At 32.1% G+C, this 25,887-nt stretch overlaps 1 protein-coding gene across 1 annotated transcript; it reads left to right on the top strand.

Annotated features, from left to right (window-relative positions):
• Positions 1 to 1,621: 1,621 nt before the first annotated feature.
• Positions 1,622 to 23,811, top strand: LOC147067431 (uncharacterized). The gene is made up of 9 exons (XM_085954096.1): positions 1,622 to 2,404; positions 6,025 to 6,186; positions 7,438 to 7,602; positions 8,553 to 8,726; positions 11,335 to 11,633; positions 16,721 to 16,859; positions 18,776 to 18,898; positions 21,992 to 22,666; positions 23,542 to 23,811. The coding sequence occupies exons 1-9, from the start codon at positions 2,329 to 2,331 to the stop codon at positions 23,784 to 23,786; spliced, it is 2,058 nt and encodes a 685-aa protein (XP_085810222.1). The 5' UTR covers positions 1,622 to 2,328; the 3' UTR covers positions 23,787 to 23,811.
• The last annotated feature ends 2,076 nt before the right edge of the window (positions 23,812 to 25,887 follow it).

Raw genomic sequence — 25,887 nt, 5'->3', positions numbered from 1 at the left:
GCGGGCCCCCCTACCTATCGCTAAGGTTGAGCGCAGTGTGATTTTTTACAGCTCTGTTCCCCAAGTGGTTTCCACGGAACCCCAGGGTTAAGGGTATTCCGTATATTTTTACCGGTTTTTAAATAAATCCAGTTGATTTATTGAGTTGTCAGCACTCAGCATATTATGTAGCACTGATCGCGACCTCATTTTGTGCCAAGTAACATGGAACCCTTCTCCATATATTCGCCAGGAAACACACAAAATAATTATAAAATAAAATTCTGCGCATGAATTATCATTTAATTATATCAATCATCGTATCACATCAAATTACATCGCACAGATATTTTTAAATGTTATTAATCATTTAGGGAAATAGCGCCGCAGGCGAGTTTTTCTTAATATTAAAGCAACTTTTTGGTGTGTTTTTCTCATTTAACTGGTCGGCTTACCACGCCGGGCCCCCAGGCTAGAGCCCTGTCAGCCATGGTTACTATGCAGCGTTTACAGGGGTTTACGTACAAAGGGCGGAGGGGTTTGAGTTCGGGTCCAAAGCCTCTACAGGAATGATAATAATCAAAATATTGGAGGATCGTTTCTTCTTATTCGTCATCAGGGCCTAATGATTGACGATCTTGACCCGGATGATTTGGCTTCTCAATGGATTGGCCCCATTCCTTTCGACATTCTACGACATGCAATGCCTGTGTTAGTGAAATACCTGTGGTACTCATGAATTGGTACAAGCGTATGGGGAATACAACACATAACGTCTAAAAAAAGATACGGACGTAGACAACACAAACGGACACCAACAACCGTAATAACTATGGCCACTTGTGGTTGCGACAGGTCGCAATAACTCGTATTTGAAGCTGTTGCCCAGGTTTTTATCTCTAGACTCAAAGTTCGAAGTATATGACTATGGGGAATGTATCCGGAAAAATGAGATTATTATATTAGTGACAATTTCGTCACATACCACTCCAAAGACCCTTCGTAATAAATATATCTTTCAAAGATCCCATCTTTTTTGATAATGCCCAAATCCGTCAATATGGACCCTATGAGAGTTCTGTAAACCTTTATTATTTTAGTTTTCTATAAGAGGAGCCATAGTTAATATTTCTTCCGAGTGTATTTTTTTTTTGCAAGTGATTTCAATAATATTATATTGTATTGGTAGTAGCTACCTATTTAGTGGCAGGAGGGCTCCGTAAACACTTGGTGTAAACATGTTCACAGTGATGTCCCTAGATGCCGCCCCTAAGCAGCGCCGAAATGCCGCCTCATTTTTTTAAACATTATTTTTATCATCCTTCCATCCATCCTAATAAAATATCAGACTAATAAGGACGTCGAAGGGCAACGGATGTAAACTAGATATCGCAAACCCGACAAAACCAATGAGCTGAATTGTTTAATGGAAAGATATTTTCGTTATTACTAAGTTTAGGTAGCTATTTCTATATATTCCAAATGGTTTTCCTCAATTTGCCGCCCTTCGAGTAACTGCCGCCCCCAAGCGACGCTCAATCTGCCTACCCCCATGGGACGTCACTGCATGTTTATGTGGTTAGTTAGGTAGGCAGATAGATCAAACCGAGTAATTATATTATCTCTAATCATGTTCTCGAACATTAAACATAAAAATATGTATATGAAGCTAATATCGGTCAGGATATTGTGTATTATATATCTAATATATCCTGGGAAGCGATATCCGCCCTTTCAAACAATAATCTGTGACCCCAGTATATTTCCAATAACCAAACGTATCAGTCCTGTGAATTGTTATGTTCGCCAAACTATTTCCCACTGAAACGATAATAGAAGGCAGATAACAAAATCTTATATTATGTGTGAAAAATCGCCATTTTAAATTTACAAATAAAATAACAAAATGGCGGCGGAATTCGAAATCAGAATCAGTCGCGATTTGATGAGCGCTCTAAAATTTATTGCAAAAAGGCATATTTAACGTTTATACCTCAGTTTTGTGATAACCAGATTTATATGCAACCCTACGAGATGTCATAGAATTTTTTTTTATATAAATAAATAGAAAATCGCGGTCCTTGTGGAAATTAGCAATAAATTAATGCAATTCATCTTCAGTGCATGGATTGATGAATAAACAGTGAATACAAGTGATAAAAATCTAGTCGATAGAAATTAAATTATTACTTATGTGTATTGGGTGCTGTTAATAATGTTGTCAAATGACATTAAATTTTTGAATTGAGTAGGTGCCTACTAAATTTGTTTTTAAAAATTAAATTGTTTTCGAATTTAAACTTTGGATACTATAAAAGTGTTAACAGTTGTACGAAGTGAAATTTAAAAATGCGTGCATATTTATTAACGTATTTAATTATACAGGGGATATGTTTACTTGTGCCATTAATTAATGAGACAAATGGTAAGCAGTAATATACTGATATTTAATATATCTAATAATGTTGTTTGTTGCATTACCTTTATTTTAAAAAATGCGACCACAATTCTTCGAAACGTTGATAAGAAATTAGGAATAATAATATACCTACTTAATTATATATTTTTGGAATGAAATAATATAAATTATAATATTTATTTATTCTAATAATAATAATAATAACAGTATAAATAAAAATACATTTCTAATTCAAAGACAAATAAGTATATAAAATTTTAATAAAGTATTAGAAAAAGTATAAGTATACTTAAGTAAATGGATTTTTAAATTAAGTATTTTTTTACACTTCAAAAGATTTCAGCATGTACATATCTTCATTGAACATAGATAATTTGGAGCAACCTCAGAAAGGAACCTTGGACCGAATGGGCAATCCGGGTGTTATTTCAAATTCCGCCAATTTCGTCTCATTTATAATTTTAAACCAAAGTAAAATTATTATCTTAGATTTTGTGGACGTAAAAAGTAGTTTTAACGTACTTAATAAATTGTACTTGCTAATATTTTGTACATATTTAATACATGATGATAGGCCCCTCGCCCAATTTCAAGTCCCATTCCGTTTATATTTTTCATTACATTTTAATGGGAAGTTACTTTTCTGAAATTGTTATAAATCGTTAAGTCGGTTTATGATATGAATATGTCCTTTAAAGGCATATTTAAAAAAAATAGCGATATGTAGTGATAAAATTTAAATGAAAATCAGTATTTATATATTTTTAATGATAGTAATATGAAAGAAGAACAGATTGTTTAAAAAATACATTCAATGAATTTTATCATAAACTTGACTTATTGAGATCTAGACTTTTCACAAAACATACTTATTTCAAATGCATTTTCTTATATTTTAGTAATGAAAGGGATTGATGAGAGTAATTCACCAACCTTAGAGTGTTTTTATAAAACCCATCCGTTTTATTTTATAAAAATCTATGTTTTCAAATTAAATATAAAAAACGTTAAAACTATGAATTATTAGTCAAAAAAAAAAGTCAATGCGTTTGTAAAAATTAAACTAAATTTAAATCCATATGCAATAATAAGATGGGATCCTTTTATAACATTTTTTGGAAGTGTAAGTTTATTCTTGACTTTAAATAAAAAAAAATATTTGTCATTTTATTGTTTTATATGCGCATTTATTATGTAAGTTAAAAATTTAAAAATATTAATACGTAATTTAAAAAATGTGTCATATTGCAAGATTTGTACTTTTCCGCTAGCTAAGCGGCGAATTCGCATAATGAAATGACGTTTACTCCTATAAAAACATGTTCGGGGTGGTTTTTAAAATTGAATGTAAGCGCAAAGAAATTAAATTAAGTTAATCGTCTAATGAAATACTAAAAACTAACTAGCGTTTGTATATACATTATTATTTGTGATGTATCTATCCAACATAATATTTAATTTTAAAAACGTAAATGAAACTTAAACCCATTTTTCTTGGTTATTCGGTGGGTAGGTGGGTACCTAATAAAGAAAATGGCTCAATTTCACTTTCTATTATTCACTGAAAAATCTTATAAATCTATATTAAAAAAGTAAGTAAGTTAAAATAATTTTTAATTATTCGGGATCAATTACGAGTAGGGTAACTTTTCGTCGCTGTAGGATTGGTTTCCCGAATAGACCAAATGTTCAGGAGACGAAAAACAAATTTCATAATCCTATATTTAAATACATGGAGATATTTAAATTGTTATTTTTTCAGCATATGAATGATGTATTCATTACCATTACAAAGTAGTTTAAAGAAAGGGATGGTTCTAGTCCAATTAGATACAAAAAACATTCTGCATTAAAAGGTCGATTTCGACAAAAACGGATATTCGGGAAACCAATCCTATAGCGACGTTTTGTTAGTAACCCAACGCAAAACTTCATATTTATTCCTATGCCACGACGTAGTTAACCGTTACTTGCGTTTACTTGTTACCTAGTAATTATCAACTTATCTGAGTCAAAGAAAGGAAAATTAAATCAGTGGATCAAAGACAAAGACTTCAGTAACTTAAGATCTCCATCTCCAAAACATTCTCTAGAACTTAATAATATGTGATTTAGGTCCTGATATTATAATATTATTTCTCGATTTCTGGATGAAATAATTATTACATTATATTCCCTATAATATTAATAAAGGATTGTATAGATATCTACTTTTAATATATTAAATAATTGTTTCTAGAATAAAAGAATATTCATAGCCTATAACCTAAAATATGCTGCATGTAGCTATGCATTGGAGATGAAACTTCAATGACTAACTTAAAAGTTGATAAGTTAATTACGAATCATTTTATTTTACAATAATTATTAACTGCACCTTCAATAATTTTCACTGCTCTGCAAACCAGCTAACTCCACTTTAGATTTTAAAAAAATGAGATTTTGATGCCATTTTGTTATAAAGCATGTTTTCTATGCTCACACAAAATTTCAAACGCATAAACCTATAAATATGCGTTATCATTCTTCACGCAAAACAGCCAACTGCAAGTACCAAATTTCCAACATCGCAAATGGAACAACTCCGCTCTTTATATAAATTTTCTTTATATATAAAAGGGAAGCAGTGCAGTGTTAGCGGATTATTTGTAAATAGAAAAGTTGAATTTTTGAATTTCTTGAATTCCGCTCGATAGTTAAGGAGGGACATGCTCAGCGTAAGTCAAAATAGGGCATTTGTTCTATTTTCAAAGCATGATCCTGGACATACCTTAAACGTTGTAGATAATCTATTTATATAATTTTGAAGCCTTATTATCCGTTATATTTATTTTAAACATTTTATGACTGCATAAAGTATTTTTATTACATAAAATAGTATTCTTTTAAACCTCTCGCTCTAATGTTTTAGAATAAAGTCATATTTCAGTACATAAATGTGCAGTGGTGTTAAGATTTTTTGCATTTATTAATTTTTAAACGCATTTACAATATTATCTTATCTTTAGAATTAAGGCTATTACAAGTATCTTTAGAATTATTTTCAAATGTGTAAATCTTGCCCATTTTTTGAATAATAAAATGCCTAATTCTTGTCAAATTTGGGATCACAGAGATTATCAATATATTTTTTTTATCGTAAATATTTATTATATATTTATATATAGTATAATAATGTCGATATAAATTATACTGATGGTTTTATAAATGCGTTTAAAAATTAATAAATGTAAAAAATCTTAACACCACTGCACATTTATGTACTTAATTATGACTATATTCTAAAACATTAGAGCGAGAGGTTTAAAAGAATACTATTTCATGTAATAAAAATACTTTATGCAGTCATCAAATGTTTAAAATAAATATAAAGGATAATACGGCTTTAAAATTATATAAAAAGATTATCTACAACGTTTAAGGAATGTCCAGGATCATGCTTTGAAAATAGAATAAAAGCTCCATTTTGACCTACGCTGAGCATGTCCCCCCTTTTTTTCTATTTCCTGAACAATTTGCCCAAATGGAGTTAGCCGGTTTGCAGATAAAGGTGTCAAATTTAGTAAACCGTGTATTTTCGAAGATTTCCTATGTGGAAATATAACATTATCGTTTTTTGTTTCCAGGACAGAATTGTTCGCCACCCACTCTGGTAAATGGAAGAGTGCGCACGAGAAATCGTGGTAAAACGGCGAAGTACCAATGCATCTGGGGATATGAGCTCATGGGCCAACGGTACTCGTCCTGTGTATATGGGCGATGGGATACAGATTCTCCAATATGTGTCAGTAAGTAGCATTTACCATATTATTAGTATGGTTTTTTTAATGCACCACCCCAAACCAGTTTTCGTGCGCGCGTGGATGACAAACAACTTAACTTTTACTATTATATTATTATTTTATTCTTTTTTGCACCTCATTTTTCTCATCCTAAACAGGGAAAATTACGTGAACTAGAAGATAATATATTATACACGATCGAACTTATTATAAATCCCAATTTACCCAAAGGTTTGGTTGGTTCTAGTGGGAAAATCGTATGGAGTTAGTTTCCTTCGATCAGATAAATGCCAATAAACTTATACATACTTTTCTAGTTATCTGTGGGCATATACAAGAATTCGTCATCCAACATGAAGATCGATACGCTGGTATTCGTGCAGTGGCTCTTGGCAGGGCCATATGGATATTTTATTTTAATTTTAAAATTTAAAAACTAGGTGTCTAAATACTACTAATTGTTTTTATAACATATCCTTACAAGGTGGAGCATATGAAATCCAAAATTTGCAGGTATTCATAAACATTAGATCCCCCCTCCTCAATTACATTAATTAATAATTACAAGATAAAAGGAACTTTTTATATACAACGTTTTTAAATTTTCTGTTGAATCATATAAACTTGACTTGACTAAATTAAGCGATCAAAAAAATTTGTACTTGAAATAATACTGAAATGTCATATTGATTTCCTTAGTAATGCACGTATATATTAATAATTTAGTTGCTAGGAACCCAGACCCCTAGCAACCAATAATGGTGTCAAAATAACTTTTCATACAAAACAGAATTAACAAAAAATGAATTCAATTCTTCTTAAAGATGGCTACAAGTATTTAAAAATGCATTGGCATCGTGATCTGATATATTCTAAAAGTTTCAAATGTCTAGCTAGTCGGGAAGTTAGTTAAAAATCGATTGTAAGATTTGTACCGGACAAAGAACCACCGGACAAATAAGAATACGAGCTAAAAAAAACGTTGTAAAAATTATCGTTTACTATAATAATGTTATAACGGGAAATTTTATTTTCAGAAGAAGTCAGTTTATATTTTGTTTGTTTTGTGACGTCTAATTTACATCCCTTTCGTCACAAATCATACATTTTGTATGGCATAGCTGCTCGGATCTTTTATTGATATTGCTAAATTAAAATTGAACCGCCGGCTCGGAGTTCTCATAGTTTAATTTTTTATATTCCGGTTCCATTTCCGACTTGGAATGAAATATTTAATAAGAATTGTATTGATAATAGGAAGCGGCTGCAAGCTGATGGACGTGCTGCCGAATGGATTTATTCACCGCACGATGAACAATGCAGTCGTCATGTTTTTCTGTAACACTGGTTTCCAGCTGGAAGGCTCTTCGACAGTTTACTGCAATGGATCACGTTGGAATAGTACCCAAGCCACGTGCACAGGTAGAATATCAATTCCGTATAATGCTGACATAACTGTCGCAAACTAATAGATATCAGCTGAAGACAAAATGTGGAGAAAAATAATATTATTAATTATTGTATAATAACGATTTCACACACACTAAAAACGTTTTTGAATTTAATAGTTAAATATTTTCGAGTGTACTTCAAATCTTTATCTGAATTATTATCAATTTTTAGAGGTTCTCAATTCAAAATTATATAATTCTTGCGCAAAATAAATTAAATAATAACGGTGACTGCAGTGTTTATTGCCAAAGTAATGAATGACATAAAACATACTTTTCAACCTGAATAATTTCATGGGCTTAAGACGGTACTTCAGTGAAACGGCAAATAATTTTCAACTATAGGTGCGACGAAATTTTGGACTCGCTGGCAATTGGAGAGCGAACGTCGAGCTGTGAACACATCAATTTTTTTCGTGATGATGACGGGGGTATTAATTCTTAAATCGTGTAAAGATGACTGAAAAAGTTACCCATTTACTTGAAAAAGAAAACATGTCAATGAATATATTATTATTGTTACTAATAGAACAATAAACAGAACATGAAATGGACGCATGTTGGATTTATATGACAAATTATATTTCGTTCGGCACGCGTCATTTACACAATCCGCGCATCGCCTAGCCACGATCTTTTTAGACCATGCCTCAACTGAGGTATAGCCTTAACAATCTTTATTCGGCTTGCTGAATTTTCACAAAAAAATTGCGTTTCATTCCTGAGTACAGCCCTATTAATAAAATTGTGAAATTATAATATAATAGTTAAATTAATCATTATACGAGTGAACCCTTTTAGCTTCAATTTCATATGTTTAGGCTATACAGAAGGTTTTCTTCAAAATCTTTGTGTTTTCAATAGAAGCAGGTTTTTTAAACCTCTTAAAACAATAAACCCTTTCTGTCATTGTGACTTCAGCTGTCCCCGCTGCTATGCCCACTACGAGTTGTGATTTTGAGCAGCCTGGCATCTGCGGCTGGAGGCACGACCCTCTCCATGACTTCGATTGGCGACGACAGAACAAAAACACTCCTAGCGGACACATCGGAACGGGGCCATCGTATGATCATACTTTGGGATATGGAAAGACCGGTAATAATCCTCTCTGACTTTTACCATCAATAATTACCAGAATAAAATCGTCACTGTTATGGCAGAAGACACTAATTCGAAAAAATGATATATTGAGTTAGTTATACCAATGTGTTCCTTATTTCAAACGTTACCGTCTGGAAACCTTCTTAATAAATAAACAGTCTTTATTTTAAAGTCATCCTTTTTACGATTACTTAATAAACTCACATGATAGACCATTTCAAACATTTTAACATCTTCAAAGTCAAATTACTCAAAACTAGTATTCTCCAGTTAGCAGTGGCGAAGGGTGGAGGTAGGCTGTTAAGATTCGCTATAAATAGTGCATACTAAACTTTTTTAGTCATATGTATTTGTTTTTATTGAACTAAGACTACAATTTACAGATGGTGTTAGTTGGTTTTTAAAAATCAATTAAACCATGCCTAAACGAAACCATAATAGTTTTGGTCTAATTTGGGCAATACGACAAAATTGTACACACTTTTTCATTCATAGTTATTTGTTTTTGTTGGATTAAAAATACATATTACACATATTTTTGGTTATTTTTTTTAATTCATTAAGCCCTGCCTAAACCAAACTATAATAAATAAAAAATATTATTCTATTTATAAAATATTCAAAGTTATGTATGATTTAATTGCATAATTTTAGATATTTTATAGATAGACATGTATTTTTTGACTATTATCTATTATGGCTTGGTTTCTCAGGGTTTAATTGAATTTTAAAAAACTAACCAACACTATCTTTAAATTGTAGTCTTATTTCAATGAAAACAAATATGTATGTCTGAAAAAGTGTAATGTGCACTGTTTATGGCAGATCTTAACAGCCTACCTCCACCCTTCGCCACTGCCAGTTAGTGTGTTCTGCCAGAACAGAGACGAAAAATATTAATCAAATTATACAATACACATGAATTTTAAGTTGAGTTTAATTATTTTTATGTAAATAGTTGTAGTTTAAACTTACGATATTTATTTTAGTTTGCAACAGTAAATTCTCTGTGAAGAGACATTGTGTTTTGTTATAAAATAAGTTTATCACTTTGCATTCACCATATCATGACCCCCAAATCGTGAAACGGCCTCCTAGGCTAGGATCTTTGGCGGTCCCCCTACCTATCGCTAAGCTCTTTTTTTACTATTAGAACAAATTTGTTATCTGTTTTTTATCTCACTTGGTTGATCGATCCGCGACGCCGAGCCCCTTTATTGAAGTAATAGGTATCTATTTTGATTTAATAAACAAAAATCGATTGCCAAAGTAGCTTGATTTAGAAGAACTGTGTGAAGTTGTGAACGTCTTAAACTTATAATTTGTAATGTCCACAATATGTTAAAAAAATAAATGAAATGAAATGAATTGAATTGAACTCTGATGAGTGGGTATTAAAAAGGCCAACAGTTAAAATTTGTCGCAATTAGTACGTCACCATGTAGCATAGAGGTAATGCACGGACGGGGCGTAAACCCAGGAGATGTAGGGTTCGATTCCCTGCCGGGGTGGCTTACTTTTTTTAAAAAAGATTTTTTCTATTGGTTATAATATATTTTCTCAAAAAGTGTTTTTCAAAATTTTGGTTGAAGTTATTATTAAGTTGAACGACATAAAGGTCAGTGCGTAGTATCTACACGTCATGCACGGAGTCTGACCAAAATGACCACATCCTGGAATGATAATATTTACCTTTCATTTTTAAATTAAAAATAAAAACCAATAATATAATACAAAATACAGATGTAGTTATTAGCATAAATATTTGCATTGATTCTAATATTATCATCATCGTGACGAAAAACCTGTATATATCTACTTCTGGATGAAGGCCTCTACAATTCCCATTTTTACGTTTGCGTTGCCATTTACATCCGGATCTAGCGCTTCCAGGTTCGATTTTTGAACGGTTTTTACCTTGGAAGTTTTGCAGTTAGATGTTACATCGCACATACATACGTTCCCATATTATTCAACAATCAGTAGCGATTTCTTTTGACGCAAATTAACACACCGATCGTGAGAACATTTTAAAGGGGCAATTTAAATAGTTAAAACTACTCATAAAATTATAAAATTATACCAAAATCTATAAAAAGATGCGTATTTATCACAAATTGTTTTTTTTTAATAATATCGATTTAAATTTCATAGAACAAAAACTCAACTATCATTCGACAATATTAATATCAGTTAGAGTAGTTAGTTCGTATGTTTCTAGTAGACAGTACACTATTGCAGAAATTGCAAATATTATATATTTTATAGTAGACCTCTTGGATGCAAAATTGTTGATTTTTTATCATAGTAAAATCAATCGGTGCGTCGGGCCTCTACGTCACTAAACGCGTCACTGTCAATAATTGTATTATGGCCTTTGCCTGTTGCTTTAACGTGCTATGTCCAGCGTGCACCTCTCCACACTACGCTGTGCGATTCTAAATTTACAAACCTCGCTTTTACTGAAGATGCTTGTTTCATACGCATTTATGCAACATAATATTATGTGATTATAGGGAATACCTACCTACACACTTTGCACTCTGTAATTGTGTGGTTTCTGCGTTGCCTCTGATATAGACGTTTTTTATTCTTCTTCCAGGTTATTATATGTACATCGAAAGCTCCACGCGTCTCGTAAATGACACCGCCCGTCTCCTGTCTCCAATATACCCAGCCAATTTGACCCAGAACGGCTGCTTCGTTTTCTACTACCACATGTATGGAAGGCACATCGGTTCTCTGCACATCATCGTCCGGCCAGAATCGGCTGATCTCCAAGACGTAGTCCACGACGACGAACTCAGGAAGAAATACACGCTCTTTGAACAGAGTGGAAACCAAGGGAATGTATGGTACAGGGGATTTTTTGACCTGGACGTTTTAAGTGAAGATTTCCAGGTATTTTTTTTATTTTATTTTATACGAGTATAATAGATATATTTATTTTATGTTCCGTAATATAAAGTTTTTTTTTTAATTCATTCCAAAATGTAAAGTCGCTGTTGAAAGAAAAATCATATATATCTCTACACTAGAGCAGGGGCTCACAAAGCGTGTCCCGCGTAACTTTTTTAAGTTCCCCGCGAGATGTTTTTAAAACTGTATTATTTTTTTAATCTTCGTATCGTATATTAAAAATTACTAAACATGCTTATCAAATGGCTTCTTTATTTGGAAGTATCTATATTTGTGAAAAATCATTTTCTATAAATCAAACTTAAGATCAAAATTAACAGACAACCATATCGCATTTTGTTTTGGTATTCATACCATAAAATTTGAGCCTAGATTGCAGGATTTAGTTTTAAACAAACAATTGTATAAATCAAATGGTGAACAAATTTAAATATATTATTTTTTTAGTATCTCCTATATACTATTATCCTAAGAGATTTTGGAAAATACGTCAACTTTTTTATTTAAACACCGTTTTGTTGATTATTAAAGGAATTCACTTAAATTTTTAGAGTCCCGAATCTACTTCCATTTGAATCGGGCACAATCTGATAAAACTCGACACAATCACAGATACTATCGTTTTTAAATCGCGTTTTATATCCGTTACCATACATTTTCGCATCTTGCAGTCCGTGTACCTCAAATTGATTATAATGTCGTTTAATACTTTTTATATAATCAATATTGCAAAATATCTAAATTAATATTCCACAAAATTATTCAAATCTGTAAGTAGCACATTGGCGTATTCTTGAGTTTTAACACAAAATAAATACATATTTCCTCACTAATTACTACGAAAATATAATCTTAAACCATGTCACTGCTTTTTATCTGTCAAACTAATAGACTTAGATTGTCATTTGTTTTCTTTCACAAAACAAGTTCATTTGACGTATCAGATTTAAAATTTAGAATTTGCAGGAATAAGTAATCGAAAAAATGTGACATTTCTATTAGCACCCATGAATAATCACATTTATTGTAAGATGAAGATAATTTTAATAATTCCATCAATAAATTGAATAATTTCAGACCTAATAAATAAGAAACTACATTATATAGGTACATATTACGCTCTTCTCAATATTATAGTAAGTCGACTGTGATCTGACAATAGTATCTATCTGCAGTTTTGGCAAATTCTAGGTTATTGGTGTATTTTGTACTTGTACAAAATGGTGACGGATCGAATGGAAATATTATTGTTCTACGAAAAAAATCCTAAAATGCTCAAATTTGACGTGGAAAATAGTGTCTATCTGCATCGAAGTGTCTAGAAACTAAAAAGAAATATTATCTATCTGCGTGATTTATTTTATTATGACATTACAATTTTCATACATCTTTAAATGACTGTTTTAGTACTAATATTAAATCATTTCACTTGAAAAATAAAAATAATACTGATACCGACAAAAACAGTTTTTTGAACCCCCTGAAAAATTGACTATAAATGTCAGATAGATACTATTGTCAGATCAACGTCGAAGTATCACACACTTCCATATAACATAGATAGGTAGTTATCGTGATTCAGTAATAATTGTATTATTTTTACATTTCGTTGGTAAATGAAATTCATGTGACGTTTAATACAAGTAATTAAACATTAATAATGTTTAGGTATATATTTTATAATAATAATTACATATAAAATTACAGTAACCTTTATTCTTCTTTTATATCATTAGTAACTATTAATATTAATAAAAATTAATTTGCAATAATGTTTCTTTTGATAATGATATTATGCATGTTGTTTGCTATTTCATCTTTTATTTCTTCTAAGTGAAATATATACTTATAGTCAAATATAGTCGATTATGACCTTTATACGACACAATTGGGTACAATAAGTAAGTACCTACCTGTTTCTTTTTCCATTTCTGTACGTGATAAAAATAATATTTTTTTTATTTCCCCACAAAGATAATTTGTTAAATAATAATTTTAGCATGTTGAAATTTATTCATTAGTATATTAAGAACTTACGAATTTGAAAATAAAGTACCATTTTTGCTCCTAAGCAAAGCATATGGACACACCCCTTCAGAGTGGTAATTAGTAAGTAGTATCTTAAAAGACTTATTATAAGAAATAGTGGGTGCAATCTAAGGTGATCCCATTGAATAAATAAAACGCATTATATCGCAATAATCTAAATGTATGAAAAATAAGACTATCCTGCAATGGCGATGGGTGGAGGTAGGGTGGATCCACCATAGATAGTACAGACTAAACGTTGTTAGTTATACGTATTTATTTACATTGAACTAAGACTACAATTTACAGATAGTGTTCTCATTCATTCATATTTATTTTCGTTAAACTATGAACATACATTACACGTCATGTTGTTGGTTAGTTTTTTAAATTCAATTAAACCCTGGGAAACCAAGCCATAATACGCATCTGTCTATAAAATATTTAAAATTATGCCATTAAATCATACATCATTTTGGATATTTAATAGATAGAATAATATTTTAACTACTATTGTTTGGTTTAGGCAGGGTTTAATGAATTATAAAAAACTAACCAACAACATGACGTGTAATGTATGTTCTTAGTTTAACGAAAATAAATAAGAATGAATGAGAAAGTGCAATATATAAACATATTAGGTATATTCTATTAAAATGTCAGTAGTAGCAATCGGCGATTGCCAGCTGTTCTGCTAGGCCTATCAGTCTGAAGTGGTGTCAGACGATATTGTAAAGGCCAGACTCCAGAATGGACTACGCATATGACCCCGAATTTATATTGGCAGTGACGACTTGCAAATCGTAAAACTGACAAATCAGCGAAATATCAAGCTGTCTGAAGGGAATGAAAATCTATGACGAATGGAAAATTATGGCGCCGCCTATGCATACTTCACAATTATATTAATATCCAATACCGCCAAGCCGTCTGCAAGACCTAGCGAGACAGACTGGCGAGAGCCAGCTGGCTCAGCTAGTCTATATTAATTAGAGTAATAATAATGTATATTTAGTTAAAAATATAAGTGTATACAATGAAATATATATTCTTTATTTTTTCCCCATATGTTTTTTAAAAACAGAAAATATTTACAAAAGAAAGAGCCCGGCGAATATTTTTGATTTCAAAATTGTCCCTTTGACGAAAAAGTTTGTGAACCCCTGCACTAGAGCCTTGGGTTGCGTCGTTAATGCGTTTCACGGGAAGGCGACGTATATAGAAACGACTCAACTCGAAATTTACATTGAAATAAGAATGAAAAATAATTTCTTTACTGATTAGGAATTATTATAAAATAATGTTTATTGCAATAATAATTAAGTACCTAGGTAAACAAAAATAACATAGATATGTAATTCATACTTCTTAAAAAACAAAACCGTCTTTTCTTTAGAGAACATTAGGAAAATAAAAAAAATATCATTTTTTTAATATATCAGTAGTACCTCCTACATATTTAGATAAATGTAATCTAATCCGAGTCCAATTCATAGTACTCATTTTCTTCAATAAATGGGTTCTTCTCTTTAAGCTGCTTTGAACATAGTTAGTTATCCAAGGTCATCTGAACTACCATTTACTTCCTTTGCAAATAAATATAATTGTTTCATAGCAACTGATACTAGACTTTCCTAGTTCTGCGATCTTTGCACTTTGATTATCTTTAATATCGAGGGAAATCTCCGGGAAATTAAATATAAACCATTATTTTAGTTGCGTCGAAAAACGACGCAATTCGAAAACGACGCAACTCGAGGCTCTGGTTTATTATGAAAGTGAAGCCGAAACTAGGACTCATGAACTTATGATTAAATTAGCTACAATAATTATTCAATATCGCAATTTTAGCGACATGTCTGCACTCGGCCAGAAAAACAACACCTGTGGGTCTATTCTATACTTATCGAACACTAAAGTGATAAATAGTATCAAACTTAGGGTAGGTTTGTATCAAAATATTAGCACTTATTGTAACAATTACACGAAGTTGGTTTTTATTGTTGCAATAAGTGCGATATTTTAACAGCACCTATCTTGCTGCTGTTAAAATATCGCACTTATTGCAACAATAAAAACCAACTTCGTGTAATTGTTACAATAAGTGCTAATATTTTGATACAAACCTACCCTAAGTTTGATAATATTTATCACTTTATCACTTCAGCGGTCGATAAGTATAGAATAGACCCACAGAGATTAAAATGTTTCGAAGTTTTTCTAACTGAAAATTTCATGGGTAGAAAATATTAAAACAAAAATATATGCAAGCCTGCAGTACTTTGACACGTCAGTGGGTCTATTCTATACTTATCGAACACTAAAGTGATAAATAGTATCAAACTTAGGGTAGGTTTGTATCAAAATATTAGCACTTATTGTAACAATTACACGAAGCTGGTTTTTATTGTTGCAATAAGTGCGATATTTTAACAGCAGCAAGACAGGTGCTGTTAAAATATAGCACTTATTGCAACAATAAAAACCAGCTTCGTGTAATTGTTACAATAAGTGCTAATATTTTGATACAAACCTACCCTAAGTTTGATAATATTTATCACTTTATCACTTTAGCGGTCGATAAGTATAGAATAGACCCACTGACGTGTCAAAGTACTGCAGGCTTGCATATATTTTTGTTTTAATATTTTCTACCCATGAAATTTTCAGTTAGAAAAACTTCGAAACATTTTAATCTCAATAATATTATAATGACGTTAAAAATAAAATTATTCATTGTATGGAACTCAAGGTTGGAAATACCACGCAATTATGACAGATAAAAATTGATTCATTATCATCAACGATTTTGATAGACAGAACAAAACATTTTAGGTTTCATATTTAAATATCAACATATTTGGTTATAACATTGATCTATTATTATCATCTTCTGACATAATTTTTTTTTAATAATTTATTTAATATTTTCATTTCAATAAGATACCTATATCCATAATTTAAAATAATTTAAAACAATTTTTGTGTGTTGTTTGTGGTAAAACCGCTGCGGTTTCATGGATCTTTTATCTTTTTTGCAGATAGTAATCGAGGGTGTTAGGGGCAATGGCTACGTCAGTGACATCGCCTTGGATGACGTGGCACTTCTTCAAGGTGACGAATGTGTCAGACAGAAAGAACAGCATTATGCATCAACTGATCTACCGTTTACTACCAGAGGTAAGACTTATATAATAAATGACAAAAGTTATTTGGCAATGCACATCTAAACCGGTAAAGAAGGTTTTGGTCCAATCTCTTGATCGACTAAATTCCGAATAAACATCCCGAAAACCATGTTTACGAAAATAAATTCACAAAAAGCCAGAAAGTAATAAAACAAAATAGAACAATAATGAAGTTCCGATAGAAGATAATAATAGACAGATAGATAGATATATCTTGAAGATAAAGCACATTCTGCGTTCGAATCTGAGGCCATCCCTGAAGATATAAAGGTCCTGTGCATCGTTGCCGTATCGGATGTTACGTGTTGCAGAAACACGGAAATAGAATTCTGATGTCAAAAATATGTTTTTAAATTGTGAGATCTTGTTAAAGGCTCGCGATCATTTTAACAAGAAAATTAAATTAAATAATTACAAGATAAAAAAAACTTTTTATATACCTAAATAATCAATTAAAAAAAAATCAATTTAAATTAGACATAGATGCAGAAAGTAGCCAGTCCACAAAAAATAAAAAAAATAGATATGATATAGATCAGATTCGAGAAGGTTTCTTTACGTTCTGCTGAAAATAGCCAAGCCGCAAAATAAATATTCTTGAAATAAAATACTATTTACAACTTTACATTTTACATACATTTTTAATATCATGTTGTTGCTAAAGTGCCATTATCTCAGCTCGACATTATTGTGGACTAGCTACATTCTGCATAACTACATTCAATTATGGATACTGTGCGCTGTCGGTATGTTTTAAAAAATCAGTAAAATCTATTTTTTGTCAAAAGTAAATTTTATGCAGTGTTAATTGATATTCGAGACAGCTTTATGATATGAATACAATAGTACAACTTACTCATTTAGTGCTAACACCGCGACTGGCGCGTTTGGAGTCGTTGACCATTAGATATAATTGACGTGTTATTTGTATGTGGTAATTAAAAGGTTATAGCTAATAGCTTTATTCTATACACATATTCGATGTCATGACCAGAGTACGTCTTGTTGCGAGATCGGTATGGTTTTGGATTGCGGTTACCTGGATGAATTTGTCGATGTAAAATGAATAAACCCATAGATGTTGGATACATACTTTTAAATGATATTGGCAGGTATTTGTACGATTAGGAATTCTCGCGTAGGGCCATACAACCTTATGAGCCACTCGTCAAAGTTCTCCCCCAAAATAATATGTACCTAATCATTTTTAGACTTCTGAACGTATAGTTAAAACACGATCTGATTTTTCTATATTCACTAAGAACATTATGCGCGTCGTTATTAATGATTTTAATTTAAATAATTACAAGATAAAAAAAAACTTTTTATATATTAAATGTTCTGTTGAATCATATAAACTTGACAATTCTATGTATTAATAAACACTTTTTTTCTACTTGATAGAAATACTGAATACATATAGAATACTGAAATGTCATTTTGACATTTCATACTGATTTCCATAGTAACGCACGTATATCAAGAAAATGTATGGATAAATATATCCTTCAGTTGGCAAGATTGCATGCATGAATCAAAAAAGTTTGGAAGCATCTGAAGTTTCGTGCGACAGTAGGATTTTTTCGATCTGCGCCTGCGCAGTAGGACAATAGTGCCGAACCTGCCGGCAAAAAAAAACGAGCATCGAACGAATTTTCAGGTTGACCGATTTTCACTAACTGTCTAATAGTACAAACGAATCGCTCAATTAATATTGGTAATATTCGTAGGTAATAAGCGTAGAGTGGTTTCAAAGCCTTGGTCTGTAGCGACTGGTCTTTCGAATTCGTAGTTTTAATAATGTGGATTATTATCAATGTTATGTTTTATTTTAATTTTATTAATTCATAATATTATGAAAGATTATCCGCATTTGTCACATAATATTATTTGTTTGTCCATTTTCAGATTCCTGTGTCAACAGATGCAACCAGCAACCTGGGGTGACTGGCTTGGAAGATTGTCAATGTGATGATGACTGCATATCTGACAGCAAGTGTTGTGTAGATTACATGGACGTGTGTGTTTTCGGTAAGATATCTCAATAGTTCTACCATGTTTACTGAAGTATGCATATACTACCTACCAGTGGCGAAGAGTTGAGGTAGGCTGTTCAGATCTGCCATAAATAGTGCATACTAAACTTTGTCAGTCATAAGTATTTTGTTTTCATTGAAATAACACTACAATTTATGGATGGTGTTGGTTAGTTTTAAAAATTCAATCAAACCCTGCAAAAATCAAGTCATAATAGATAATAGTCAAAAATACTCGTCCATCTATAAAATACTCTTATCTAAAATTTTATAATGCAATTAAATCTTACGTAACTCTGGATATTTTATAAGGTGAGTTAGGGTAAGTGCGTCTACGGGGGAAGAGCATATAGGTTAAATAACTTTTTACTGCAATGAATGTAATTACTGCCGTCGATAGGAATATATTACAAATACATAAATGTATGCCAACACCCAAAGATGGCATCATAATAATGTGTGATGTGTCCAGTATGACAACTAAGAGTTTGACGTTCGTTTGAAATCGAAAATCAAGTTGGACGTGTTTTTTTTCAATCGATCTGTATCTCAACAATCTTTCGTGCTAAGAAGATGATATTTGGTGAGTACCTTTGTTTTAAATTGTGATTTGTGTTCCGACTGTAAGATTTATGATTAATGCAAATGATTATGTTTTATTGAACTAGATGCACTTACCCCGCCAAAAATATATCATGGGGTAAGAGCGTCAGATGCTCTTACCCCATATTCTGTATTTTTTTTTTGTATGGACAAGTTTTTGGCTAGTGATGTTCCTTGAAATAAAAAATGTATTGAATTTGTGGTACTGTTCGGTTAAAGCGGATACAGCGGAAAACGCATTTTGAAAATAGCCGATAAACTGGATTTGTAATTTGTGGTACCTAAACATTTTTTATATAAGTACACAACATACAACAATATTTTCAACTATTATAGTTTGGTTTATGCGGGGTTTAATGAAATAAAAAAAATATAACCAACAATATGTGTAATATGTATTCTTAATCCAACGAAAACAAATAAGTATGAATGAAAAAGTGTGCACGATTTTGTCGTGTCGCTCAAAGTATACCAAAACTCTTATGGTTTGGTTTAGGCAGGTTTAATTGATTTTTAAAAACTAACCAACAACATCTGTAAATCATAGTCTTAGTTCAATAAAATCAAATACGTATGACAATCAAAGCTTAATGTGCACTATTTATCGGGGATATTAACAGCCTACCTCCACCCTTCGCTACTGCTACCTACTTGAGTAGTCATATCTAACACTAGGTAATGTAGAACACAGCCAGCGTCTGAAAAATAAAACTACCCCGTAAATCGTAACCCGCACATAGATATCTTAGTCAGGTCATACAACATTATTTCATTCTTTCATCAACATAATGCCGGGTACTCATTGGCGAGCCGTAACTGTGTAACCAGTATGGATGCCAAATAATTAGTTTGCGAGCCTAATAAATAAGTATTTCGCATCTAGAGTTGGTTACAGCATCTGGAGCGGTTACAGTTACGGCTCGCTAATCAGGGCTCGAAATGGACCGGAGCGCACCGAAGCGCCGTTCCGGTTCGTGGAATCTGTAAAGTTATCGCTCCGTCTCGTGGTTAAAATATATTGACCGTCTGAGCTAGATATGCCATATAACAAAAAATCTAGCAGATTTATGTTTATAAAATACCCATCAAATTTGATAACCATGTTAATATCCTCAGAAAATTTTCGAGCGCTCCGGTTTGTAAACTTTTCCATTTCGAGTGTTGTCGCTAATGAGTAGGTACCTGGCTTAATATTACATATTATTATGTCCTGAAACAAATAGTGAGAAACGCCCAAACAAAGCGAGGGGGGGGGGTGAGCATCCGTAATTTAGACACAAAGTGTCTGGATATGGTAAATGAAATGTCAAGTCGGGGTGACATGGTCTAAATTGTGTAATCCCCCAGCCTTTCGTGTTCGCGCCTGACAATAAGGATGCATATTGCAAATTCACGTGCATGTTTCTGCAGTATTATTGTCATATTCTACGTATGTAGAAAATTTTCAAATCTGCGTTAATGTCATTATTATCATATCCTGCTAACGCGTCTGTAGCTCTTCCGCCGGATATTAATTGTAAAAATACATTATGGTATACAGTTAAAAAAATAAGTCTATCTACATTGTAATAAAAGTTATTCTGAAAAATTGTCTACTTGTGTTGAAATATTGTATAGAAGGCTGTATCTTTTATATAATTTTAAAAACAAGTCTAGAGATGACCGTATCAGTGTAGATGTATGTGTAAAAAAAATATTAACCTATGTGTTTATTTATTTATATGCATTTGTATATACGTGTGTGTGTTTAAGTATATTTTATATAATAAATAATAATTTAAATAAAAAAATATTTAAATGAGATAGAGGATGACTACGCCACTGTTGTGAACGAGAAGAGAGGAGAAACATATATCAAGATATTGATATAATATTATATTATATATCATTATATCACAACAACCCGAGTTTGGAAATATGTTATCCGAATCTTCAACTTTAGTTATAGTCGACCGTTCCGAAGATGGATTTATAGCCTGAAATAGCTGTCAACGTGTGTGCATGCCCACCACAAGAGGGACTGACAGGGCTGTAGCCTGGCGGCCCGGCGTGGCGGATCGACCAGCCAAATGAGATAAACACACATCACAAAATTGCACTAATAGTAAAAAATGCTATTTCACTTCAAGCATACTAACATTTCAAAATATGTACTTGTGCGATGCAATTTTCGATTATGTTTGTCGATAACTCCACAATTCAAGTGGGTGTATTAAAAATACAAAAATTCGCTATAAAATTCCTTAAATTTTACCTTGAACACTATTTGTATTACACAAGTTTACTGTAGATCGTCACACTGACTTTAACCTTAGCGATAGGTAGGGGGCCCCCCGAATATTCTAGCCTGGGAACCGTTTCAAGATATGGGGGCCATGCGTATATTATGACTCGATTAAAATAGAATTAGTAGTATACAACGAAATAGTAGAATAAACTGACAACTGCTCTTCCCTTCTAATTGCATGTATTTCTAATGTTTTAGCGGACAGCACCACGCAATTTTATAAAGAAACTGCAAGCGTTCCACCCCCTCTACCTCCATCGTTAAAAATGACTGCAACAAACGCACCCGCTGTAGACCCTGGATATCATAATGTTTATACTATAACAGATACAATACATTTAGCACAACCATCAACAACTCCCAAAAATGTTGCAAAACCAGTGACTGCTATAAATATGTTACCATCAACGGTAACTACTACTCAACCCACCGCGAAGATCCAATCCACCACAAAGAGTCAACCCACCACGAAGATTCAACCTACCACAATAGATAATAAACAAAGAGTAGAAATCAAAACTAATCCCAAATTGATATTTGCCACGACATCGCCACCATTCAAAAATGCAACGGGTGTTTTGAACAAAACAGGTGCTGAGAAAAAAGACGCCACAAAAAAGCCCGACGCTGTTACAGATACTACCATAGACAGGTCTTATGTGGGTGGGTCCAAGGCGAAATTCATACCGGGAAAAAAAATAGATGTTGGTGAAACTACAACAGATGGGGTGCCAAAATTCTCCAAAACTTATTGGCATTATGGGATAACAACTCAATCAGGAAAACTTGTAAAGGGTGGTCAATATGACGTTGTTACAGATAAGATTATGATAGCCTCTACAAAGCAAGCGAAAATGTTTCCTTACAAGCAAGGTAAATTTATTACAAAATATTTTTTTAACTTAATTGTTTTTTCATATATTATATTGCTAATTATTGTCATGTTGGTATTAAATTCAAAATTTTCAGAACAGATCTTTCTATTTGTATTAATGTTTTTCTTCGTATATTGTTTTTATTTAAATCTTAACGTTAATATAATTAAAACTCGAAAAACATTAACAGGTGGCAGTGCCACATGTCAATATTCATGCCATTCAGCATGCTCAAACAATAAACTAATATGTATTTCATTGGTTCTAAACTCAGTTATACCGACATTACGTTTTTTTTAAATTTTTTAGGTAAGTATTTATATAGTATCTAGTTAGATTTTTATAAAATAAAATGTACTTGAAGTTCATTTAGTTTCTGGATTGATACCTTATTAGATTATAGGTAACGTAATGCGGTATTCCGACATTGCACCTGAACTATGATAATATTATTATGCAATTGCGAGATCCCACTCAAATTTATATGTGAGAGTGCGTTTTGTATGTATAATAATTCAATGGGAATTGTGTGATATCTCATAAATCAACCTCTAATATCTACCCACCTAATTCCGGCCTCAAAACTCTAATACAAGTTTTAACAAACTTCTAATAGCCACTTCTCTATATCCATCATGTTATTCCACGTTGATGATCATTCATCACATTTCTCTCACTTTTTTATGTTTACAAGTGAATTATTCACAATCATCCATTTGAAGAAGTTCCTGTAATCAAGTCTGCTAACAAACATCAAGATGGAAAATAAATTTTGATTCATTGTCAATTTTTTTAAGTTTACTATTTACTTGGCGACCCCTAGGATATCAAACCCGTAGTCTAATAATTATTAATAGCGTTATTTTTTTCCAGACGCAGTCATGGATGTGGTTCCTTCAGATAATAGAATAAATCCTAACATCATTACAATATCCATTCTCGTGGCCTTGGCATTCGGCGTGGCCATATTTTACGCCATAAAGAAGGGAGTAGCGACGAAGTTGGTCAACCAGTATACGCTGCTGAGGAAACGAACTGCTCCCCAGCAGAATCCGTGTGATCAGATGAGATTTCTCGTCCAGGAAGAAGAGTTGGAACATGAATACGATGCGTTATAATTCCTACGTGTGCCTAACATTTACGTAGATGCAGGGCTCGAAATGGACCGGAACGCACCGGAGCGCCGTTTCGGTTCATAAAATCCTCAAAATTTTCGCTGTCTCGTGGAAAAATAATTTGAGCGTCTGAGCGAAATTGGCCATATACAAAATCTAACACACTTATTTTTATAAAACATCTACTCATAAAGTTAGATAAGTATGTAAATAGTTTCGTAAAATTATCGAGCGCTCCGGTTCGTAAAATTTTCCATTTCGAGCGCTGCGTAGATGATAGTTGAATGAATGGTTGTAATGATATTTTTATATTTTATAATTGAGTTAATAATTAATCCCAGAAAGAGTTATTCAATTTTATGACCCGTTGAAGAAATTTTTGATAATTCTTTTGCTGCTGACTAGATAATGATTTTTTAATTACCAACCTTAAAATGCACGTTAATTACATCGATCGGCTACCTGGTCATTACGCGCCAGGTGCGTCTTCAGCGTCTAAAGTATTAAATTATAACGAAAAGACCGTTGTACATCGAATGGCATTATTATCTAAAAACTTTGAAATTTTGAATTTTTTCTCTATATAACCACGATGGCGATATGTCACTAAACAAAATCTTCAACCGTTTGAGATTCGAACACACGTTATTTTTTTCACCTGAAGCTGATACAAGTGCATTCATTCATTGTAGATTCAGTACAATAAATATTATGATCACAAGATTTTATTTATTTCAGTCACGGCATCTTGGGTGTAAAACAATAATAAGTGTATTTTTTGCGTACGATATTGTAATGTTCATTTATTTTACAATATTTTCTTTGATGTACCTATGTAAATGACTTCAACATTATTTAATTCGTGAGCGTAAGTGGTGGTAAATTAGGTAAGATATTTTTTTCAGTTATGATTGTTTTATATAGAATAGTTCTGATGTACATATTGTGCTTGGATTTTTGAATGCTCTTTATGCTGTAATTTAATCAATTAAATTAAACGTAAAAACAAGGAATCAATATATTAAATTCTCTTAAAAATGCTATTTTCATAGGATTCGAGGTATAGGTATAGAATTCGGTTTAGTAATAATTTATCTGTCTGTCCATACAACGCAAGAAACCCAAAACGCGCCAAGTGTCCTCAAAGATTACAATATTTAATGAGTGTTTCGTTTACGTGTTTAAGTTTATCCGATATTTCTCCACAGTCGAGATTTAAGCCTGATTACTCATCCAGAAGGCAACCCTCTTCAGATAATTATAGGTTCCTTGATCTATATCTATATTTTATGTTTTCACTGTTATACACTCAGGATACGATTTTTAATATGTAAATATTATTTCAATAGTAGGTATTATTAAATTAAAATTTCGTTTTGCATTATATCTTCCTCCCAACTTATTATTAATTCACCTTCATTTAGCTGAGACCCTCAGAGGAAGAGTGTTAAACTTCACATTACATGGTATCCATCATCCATATATTATTACATGTATGACGTTTTCACTTCTCGGTGGAATGGAAAGCAATCGGTATTCGGTAGTTTCCCTGTCAAAATCATTAAGCAATTTCCAGTGTCATAAGTACCATATCTCTATGCAAAATTAACGAGTTGCTCATTTATCTCTTCATAGCAGACCAGGAGTTCTTTTCTTCTACGATTTCGCGTTTTTATGCTACATCTCTATAAAAGTGGGTTTTCTTAAATATCTTTGGTGGAAAGATATTAAATTAAGTATTTAAAATAACACAAAATATAATATAAAAGTTAAAGCAACGTAAATTAATACAACCGGTTTCACAAAGCACGTTATCAAAAAGACTTAAAAGTAGAATTATTTAACTTTTATGAATTATCAGAGTTTTAACGACCCGGGATTCATATTTCGACATCTTAAGCCTCTATTTTCTACATTTATAGTATGCACCTACATATATAAAAATGGATCATTGGGTAGAAAATAATTATATACTTTGCCTGAAGATGCCGAGAGGCGAAACACGGGTCGCTACACCAAACTCTATGAAATAATTCTTATCTACTGAATATCAATTCAATTTCCATCAAATCCGTTAAGCCAATACCTAGTTTTGTCTTGTTAA

Source organism: Rhyacophila brunnea, unplaced genomic scaffold, assembly GCF_057557595.1.
Source record: "Rhyacophila brunnea isolate RB1 unplaced genomic scaffold, BYU_Rbru_1.0 scaffold_4, whole genome shotgun sequence".
Lineage (NCBI taxonomy): Eukaryota > Metazoa > Arthropoda > Insecta > Trichoptera > Rhyacophilidae > Rhyacophila > Rhyacophila brunnea.
The sequence above is the reverse complement of the archived record's forward strand: the minus strand, read 5'-3'. Positions and strand labels throughout refer to the sequence as shown.

What these genes read in the sequence shown, in the direction of transcription:
- LOC147067431 (XM_085954096.1), top strand. Translation starts at nt 2,329, where the DNA reads ATGCGTGCATATTTATTAACGTATTTAATTATACAGGGGATATGTTTA. An exon ending in TCTACCGTTTACTACCAGAG is followed by an intron (nt 16,860 to 18,775) that starts GTAAGACTTATA and finishes GTCCATTTTCAG; the next exon opens with ATTCCTGTGTCAACAGATGC. An exon ending in AATGTTTCCTTACAAGCAAG is followed by an intron (nt 22,667 to 23,541) that starts GTAAATTTATTA and finishes ATTTTTTTCCAG; the next exon opens with ACGCAGTCATGGATGTGGTT.